General features: G+C 49.3%; 1 protein-coding gene across 2 annotated transcripts; it reads left to right on the forward strand.

Moving 5' to 3' along the window:
* The first annotated feature begins 1,129 nt into the window (after window positions 1-1,129).
* LOC105854673 (RNA-binding protein FUS-like) lies at window positions 1,130-7,497 on the forward strand. 2 transcript variants are annotated; one of them, XM_012734951.1, is made up of 7 exons: window positions 1,130-1,202; window positions 2,702-2,726; window positions 2,816-2,970; window positions 3,641-3,785; window positions 3,959-4,146; window positions 4,358-4,553; window positions 6,166-7,497. In XM_012734951.1, the coding sequence occupies exons 1-7, from the start codon at window positions 1,190-1,192 to the stop codon at window positions 6,206-6,208; spliced, it is 765 nt and encodes a 254-aa protein (XP_012590405.1). In that variant the 5' UTR covers window positions 1,130-1,189; the 3' UTR covers window positions 6,209-7,497. The 2 variants fall into 2 exon arrangements, with proteins under 2 accessions (XP_012590405.1, XP_012590406.1); XM_012734952.1 differs by having other exon boundaries at window positions 3,644-3,785.
* The last annotated feature ends 6 nt before the right edge of the window (window positions 7,498-7,503 follow it).

The following is a 7,503-nucleotide window of genomic DNA, read 5'->3' on the forward strand; positions in this document are numbered from 1 at the left end:
ATTTATTTATGCATACAGAACTGGGGTACACGCCAGAGGTGCAGGGGGTGAGAGGATTCACCAGAGACAGCGTGGGGAGCAGAAGAGATAGAACGACGAAGTACACTGTTGAGGGGAGCAGCAGGCAGGTCAGGAGGCGTCTGCTGGGTTGGTGCTCTTCTGGCCAGGGATCGAACTCGGTGCTACATCGCTTCATAGTGCTGTGCTTTAACCTGTTGCGCCACCAGGGAGGGCCCAAATGGAGAATCTTAATTTTCTTCACAAGATGGGAACGCAATTTGTTGTGTATTTTTGAAACCACTTAGGTCCTTCTACAAACATCAATTACTGGACCTCAGTGTGTTCCTTATCCCCTTATCAGTAAAAAGCTTGGGTGGGTGGGGGGGGGCTCTCCAATCTCGGCGCACTCTGAGGCACTGGAAGCCCGGGCTGTCCAGGCCTACGGCTAGTCAGGGGCAAAACTCGGAGGGTTCGGGTGAGGAATCGGGCCAGAGCAGGGCACAGGGGGCCGGGAAAAACGCCATGCTTTTAGGTCAAACGTCACAATCCATAAATCTCACTAAGGACCAGGACGACGCAAGTCTGAGACGGGGTAAAGTGAAAAGCCAACCGTGGGTGGAGAACGTTAGAGCCAGATGAGGGCGGTTGGCAGTCCAAGGGATGCCCTTCTGGTGCAGGGAAGGTGGCCGGAGGGCCGCAGCCCGCCCTAGGGAGTGAAAGTGGGGCCCAGTGAAAGGGGCCAGCCGTAGGAATTTCGGTTCCCGCCCGGCGACTCCCGGTTTTGACTAGAGTTCCGTCCGCGGGCGCTCCGGGCCCCTCGCGCCGCCCCCAGAGGTTTTATCAGATCGTACCATTACGCTCCCGTGGGGGTGGAGGGAGATCTCGGGTTAGTCTCACAGACAGAACCGGCTCTATTTTCTATGAAAAGTTGATTCCATAAATTATTTACAAGGTGTTTCGTTGATCTAATTCCCGGTGTCTCCTCGAGCGCTCGACGCGGCCTGGCGCGGGGCAGGCGCCGCGCCGCCCCCCTGTGCTTGCCGCACTTGGTGCGGTCCTCCGCGGTGCGTAGGCGGGGAGGCGTACATAAACCTCGACGCAGGAGGCGGGGCCGCTCAGTCCTCGCGGCGTCGGTGCTCTGTGTTGGTGGAACCTTGTTGCTTGTCGGCCTGTGCGCGCGTGCGCGGACATGGCCTCAAACGGTATGTAAGGGCGCGTGGCGGTGGTGGCGCGCCAACCCGGGGCCTCGTTCCCTCCCAGCTAGACTTGTTTTTCGGTGGGACTCGGGCGGCAGTCGCGTGTAGGACCTTCTCGCTGTGGCGGGAAGCAACGGAAAGGGGTGGAAGGGGTTGGCTGATGTCGCCATTTTGTTTTGCTTCTCTGGCTCCTCGCGCGGGGTAGGCAGGGCTTCCCTTCGCCGTCCCATTACTTGAGGTGCGGGTTGGGAGGGACGCCTCTTGGTGATTTGAAACGTGAGGCACAGATGGAAATGCTCGGTCCTCGGAGTCTCTTCTCTCCCCCCGCCCCCCCCAGCGTTCCCAGACCCGCTCTCGGGCCCGCTTTGTCGCAGTGCTGCATCCGGGCACTCGGTACGCGCACGCGCCCTCCTAGCCCCTCCCCCCTTTCTCGCGTCTCGTAGCCCCCTCCCGCCTCGTGTTGGCTCTGCTTTTTGTCGCGAGACCCTCGGCTGAAGACTCCGCGGCGCGCGTCGGGTGTGGGCCTCGCCGCCTGGGTCTCTCGGGAAGGGGCGGGACCGGCTGCTTCCCGCCTCGGTTGCCACGCGGCCGGGGGCGGGGGCTCGGCGTCGGGGTCGCGCGCCCGCCTAACGGTTAGGGGTGGGTTTGGGGGATCATTCAGTGGACTTGGAGACGGAGCGCGAGGCGTTTCCCGCCTAAATTTACAATTTCTGAGGTGGGAACCGAGAGGAACGGCCGCCCGAGGCCACACCCTCTCCCGGTGCTTGGGCCCTTTCCTGCGGGGGAAGCGCTTGGCTTCCTGTACCGTGGGAGAGGAGTCGCTCTGGCGTCTTCGCTGTGGTGTAGTGAAAGCGCTTCGGCTACCCTGGGCGCACCGGCCTCCCCACAGCTCCGAGGAAGGCGAGGTGGATGAGGAAGTGACCTCCGCGTGGGGAGCCAGCCGTTGCGCGAGGCTTGGGCATCTGGTGACGGGCCGCCTTAGAGTAATTGGCCCTTGATCGCCCTTGCTGGGGGTGATGGGATTCTGTTGCTTGCGTGGCTTTGCCAGTCTCCGAAGTTGTCAAGAGGTGGAAAGATGGTCTCCTTGGAGGTGTTCGCCTTCTTTGGGTCTTTGGGTTTCGGTTGACCAGAGTGGAGGCCATATTCCCAGCACGGCCGCTTAGCTCTGTAACTTTGGAAGTTACTGTCGTGACCTGGTGATGCTGCCCTCACCGTGTGGAAGCGAAATATGTGCAAATGCATGCAGTTTTGGCCTGACTTGAAATAGCAGAGAAGTGTGTGTACCAATACTCTTGGTTTTCCCACTAGTTAAGGTCCCTTCGTTTCTGTAGAAATGTGCTTTTTTCTTTATTGCTAGACGACTTGGAGCAGCCAACTAGTGTTTTCATGGGGAGTATTTCTACCCTTTCTTGCAACATAATCTTGTGTGTGTGTTTAATCTGACCTTGAGCTTTTCAACTCTTAGAAATGCCTTAAGGTAATGGGATTGTATTTTTCTTTTGCAGACTATACCCAACAAGCAACCCAAAGGTGAGTGTCATTTCTGAGCTCCTAGAGTTTGTAGAGGATAAGGGAGCCTAAGGTAACTTTCTGATTACACTGATTTTCTTTTTCTGCAGCTATGGGGCCTACCCCACCCAGCCTGGGCAGGGCTATTCCCAGCAGAGCAATCAGCCCTATGGACAGCAGAGTTACGGTGGTTATGGCCAGTCAGCAGACACTTCAGGCTATGGCCAGAGCAGCTATGGTGGTTCTTATGGACAGACCCAGAACAGTGAGTCTTTCAGTGGATGAAATTGCCTTTTCCTGCTTTTTGTAAATGTTACCTTAAAAATAATCAGTTCACAAATGTCATTTCTTTAACTATTTTCCCTTAGTCTGTAATTCTTACAAAGGCCTTGAAATGTTCATTGTTTCAAACAAAAATACTCATTGTTTTGTGATTCTGCATCCCTTTCTCTTTTTTTCCCTTTTTATTATGTTGTATTTCCTTCCACATGAAAGTGAAATGTGTGAAGGGGGAGTAGGCATAGTCTCTAGAAGGGAAAGGTGTAGGCTTTTGGTATTTAAAGGGGGGGTTATTTGCTTGAAGATAATTTGAAGTCAGATTACTACATATGGCAGCAGCACACCAGGAGGTGGAGTTTTGAATTGAAAGCCTGAACTGTACAGACCCGTTGGCTGTAGGGATCTCTAGGGCTGTGTGGTGGTGGTCTTGGATGCTGAGATGAGGTAGAAGCTCTGAAGTTGGTTGAAATTGGAACATGAGCCTTAGAAGACAAGGGTAGCTTTGATTATGATTTAGAAGATTTACTAGCAGTTTTTAAGAGGTTGCCTTTTCAAAAGTGTGGGTGAGTATTCGATAGTATAGTAGGCAGTGCTTTCTTCAGCTCATTCTCAGCCTTTTTTCTTTGCTGCTTTTGTGACTTCTCTTTTCCTTGTAGCAGGTTATGGCACTCAGTCAGCTCCCCAGGGATATGGCTCAGCTGGCGGCTATGGCAGTAGCCAGAGTTCTCAATCGTCTTACGGGCAGCAGTCCTCCTACCCTGGCTATGGCCAGCAGCCAGCTCCTAGCAGCACCTCGGGAAGGTAAGCAGTTGTGTGGGGCTGGGGCGCCTAGAAGGTAAGAGGTAAATGCGGAATGATAATTAGCAGGATTAAGAACAAATATGAAGAGTAAGGGGGAGGGAAGGTTGTTTTGGTAAAGAAGACGGGACGGAACTTTTTGGACATGTTGACATTTTGTTCTTTTTTTTCCTTAGTTATGGGGGCAGTTCTCAGAGCAGCAGCTACGGACAGCCCCAGAGTGGAGGCTATGGCCAGCAGTCTGGCTACGGTGGACAGCAGCAAAGCTATGGGCAGCAGCAAAGCTCCTATAACCCCCCTCAAGGCTATGGACAGCAGAACCAGTACAACAGTAGCAGTGGAGGTGGCGGAGGGGGTGGTGGAGGTGAGTAGTGGCTTAAGTATTGTCTTCTCTCTGTCATTTTCTATATGGATCTGTCCACCTTTAACATAAAGATTCTTTAAAATCTTGTTAATTTTCTAGCTATCCTTTGATTTTCTTTCCCGTTATGGTCTTACTGTTGCACTCTTCTGTGTCATGTTTCAGGGTTTTTTTTTTTTTTTTTTTTTTAAAAGCATCCCTTTTTTCCTGACAGGTAGCTATGGCCAAGATCAATCCTCCATGAGTGGCGGTTATGGCAATCAGGACCAGAGTGGTGGCGGTGGCTACGGGGGAGGCCAGCAGGACCGTGGGGGCCGCGGCCGGGGCGGTGGCGGTGGTTACAACCGCAGCAGTGGTGGCTACGAACCTAGAGGTCGTGGAGGTGGCCGTGGCGGCAGAGGCGGCATGGGGTAGGTGTCTAGTGAGCTAGGGTGTATCATTGGTGGGGGAGTGTGGAGGGTTGCATGATATCCCGTAAACCCCAGTCCCTTAGTGCATGTTTAGTCTTATTCTAGAGTTTTGCGGGGACTTGGATTTTTGGTGGGAGGCAGTGACTGTTTCTTCGTACATCCCCATTTTATTTTTGTGCGAACTTGGGAGCCTGAACTCCCACCCAGACCTCTCTGAGTTGAGATTTGAGTATTCACACTTATTTTCAGAGAAAAAGGAAAAATATATGGGTGTGTATGGATTGGAGTCATTGATGTGTCCTAGGCAAGAAACATGGCAGTAAAGCTTCTTTCTCTACAAAGTGAAACCGATGATCCCACTCCTGGGAAATAGGGAGCCTTGTTACTTGGATTCCCATGTGTCCTCTAAGGGAGTTGTTAATGGTTATCTGACTTCAGCTTCCAGGAATGGCTGCTCTTCCTGTATTTTGTAGTCATTTGAGTCCTTGAGTTTGATTTGCACTAATTTGATTGACAGTAATGATTTTATGTGTGTGACTTGGTTTATGGGGCTATCTTGATGGAAGTGTACAGACTATTTGTATACATCAGGCTTGACAGTGGTACCCCACTTATTTGCTCCACTGTCTCCCTTCCCCTGGTTACTTGGCCCAACTGGACCTTTTCTTCTTTCTGCTGTAGTTGATTTGGAAGTAGTAAAATCTTAGATTTGATGTTACAGCAGTCGTCAAATCTGTTTGTAAATATGATTTTGAAGGACACCCTATTCTGTCTCCCTGGAAAAGGGGAGAAATATCAGTGTGTTACTTTTTTGGGAAAAAGTAGGTTTTTTAATGAGTTTGTTTATGGTAAGTATTCAGAGGTGGGAGGGGGCAATCTCAACCATGCAAAAATGAGGACAACTCTGTTGTGTGCGTGTGTTTAATGCAAAACTTTTTAAAAGAAAAACAACTGTTATGTGACTGTTAACTTGCTCTGCATTTTATGTGCCACAGGTATGAAAGGTGACATTGCAAAATACTCCGCTCTTCTCACAGTGTAGAAGGGGTGACCCCGGGGGGTAGGGGGAGATCAAAAACAGCTCAGTAGTTAGGATAGGGCTTAGCTAAGTTTGTCTTGCTTTAAGGGGAAATTGCCTTTGGTTTTGACTTTTTATGGAATGAGGTTGGGTCTGCTTGCTGCTTTCAAAGCAAAAACCACAAATACGTGTTCAGGGCTACCCCAGCCTGGTGTGAAATGTCTTCTGGGGAAATTGGGGGTAGGGCTTTTAAACCAACTACTGGGTTGTCAGCCACTCACAACAAGAGGAAAAAACATCTACGTCGGAAGAACAACCAAGAAAAATTGGGTCTTTTTTTTCCAGAGGAAATACAGATATATAATCTTTTAAAGCAAATTCCTTAAAAACTGTGTCTGAGAAATTGCACACGTGTGTGTGACATGCTCAAAGGTCAGACAAGGGGTGGTCAGGAAGGGGAATGTATTTTAGTAGCCACTTGTATCTTTTTCCCAAAACACCTACCCATGTTTGGGGAATGTTAAACAAAATCAAAAACGCCCTTTTGTAGCCGTTGGAAGCTTCATGTCCTTTCTTCTAACTTGTCTTCTCCAGCGGAAGTGACCGTGGTGGCTTCAATAAATTTGGTGGTAAGTGAACAGAGTTTCCAAAATTCCCAACTCCCAGCAATGCTTTGTCTGATTGTTCATTTGCAGCTGTCTAGCGTGTTTTAAGTGTCAAAAGGTTTTGAAGTGTCCAGAACCACCTCCAGAAAGGGGTGGGGTAGAATGCCACCTGCTGCCAGATGTGTGCTAACCTGGAGGCAGGCAGGGGTAAGACTCAGTCGTCTGGTACCAAATTGGTTTGACCCAGGTTATAAGAGGTGTTTAGTAGGCCTCTGACAGGAGCGTTTGCCACATCTGGCACTTAGTATCCACCGTTATGAGAAACCTGGAGAGTGTGCTGGAACATGTGGTGCCAACTCGGCTTTAGAGTCCTTTTGATCAGTGTGTCCAAGGCCTAGTGTGTGTGTAACAACTTTCAAATGTTTTAATTCTGGAAGAGGGATGTGAAATATTGCCCTACCCTGAGGCTGGTGAAGTTGGTATATATTTATATATTAAATACTGAATGGTGTCAATGCAATTTATATATATGTACTTAAACACAACTCAGATGGGCATATAGATAACTAGCTCTGGGAAGGAAGGTGTGGACTACTTCAAGAAAGGTTGGGAGCATGTGTGGCTCATGGGAAATAACCAGGTCTTAAACAGCACAAAATGAATTCGTGGAAAATGGCAAATTTGAGAAGTCTCCCAGTAAACTGGAACTTTTCTGGTTTGGTTAACTAACAAAAAGGTTGTTTGATTTGTTTCAATGTTTAAAGCCAAAGGCTTGGGTTCATGATTTAGGTGTCATTGAGTATGGGTACAACATTTATATGTGGTGAATTCAGATAAACTTTGGTTAAAGATGGTCTCTGGAAAAAAAAAAAATAGAGGCTGCGCTATGGAAATAAGATTTCTGGTCTGTTCCCTGGGACATGCTTTAAAAAACAATAGTTACTATGTATGTTTTTTATTTTCATGTGGTTTTGGGGAAACTTAATTAACATGGTTTAAGGACGTTTGTTTCTAAAGATTAAAAATTGTTCCTCCTGGGATAAGTGTCTTTGGTGTTAAAAGTTTGGAGAAACTGGATGGATGCACATCACATTGCTGGTAGTGAGCCCATTTCTCTCGGGTGAGAGAATAGGGCCAAGCTATAATGAGTTGGTTTGTTAACTTCAATGGGTCTCCCTCCTACCCTTTCCATCACCCCCCAAATCTGTGCTGAGGACATTTCCCAGCCTGAGCTGGGGGAGGCAGCATTTTCTGAAGTGTGGAATTAATCCCTGTGGGGTCTTCCCCAACCCTGCCTAGAATTTTCTCCTCTGGGCAGGCACCCCCA

The sequence above is a fragment of the Condylura cristata genome, unplaced genomic scaffold, assembly GCF_000260355.1.
Source record: "Condylura cristata isolate star-nosed mole 26May11 unplaced genomic scaffold, ConCri1.0 scaffold00152, whole genome shotgun sequence".
Classification (NCBI taxonomy): Eukaryota; Metazoa; Chordata; class Mammalia; order Eulipotyphla; family Talpidae; genus Condylura; species Condylura cristata.

Coding starts and splice junctions, on each gene's coding strand:
- LOC105854673 (XM_012734951.1), top strand. Junction 2,971..3,640: donor TTATGGACAGACCCAGAACA/GTGAGTCTTTCA, acceptor TTTTCCTTGTAG/CAGGTTATGGCACTCAGTCA. Junction 3,786..3,958: donor CCTAGCAGCACCTCGGGAAG/GTAAGCAGTTGT, acceptor TTTTTTCCTTAG/TTATGGGGGCAGTTCTCAGA.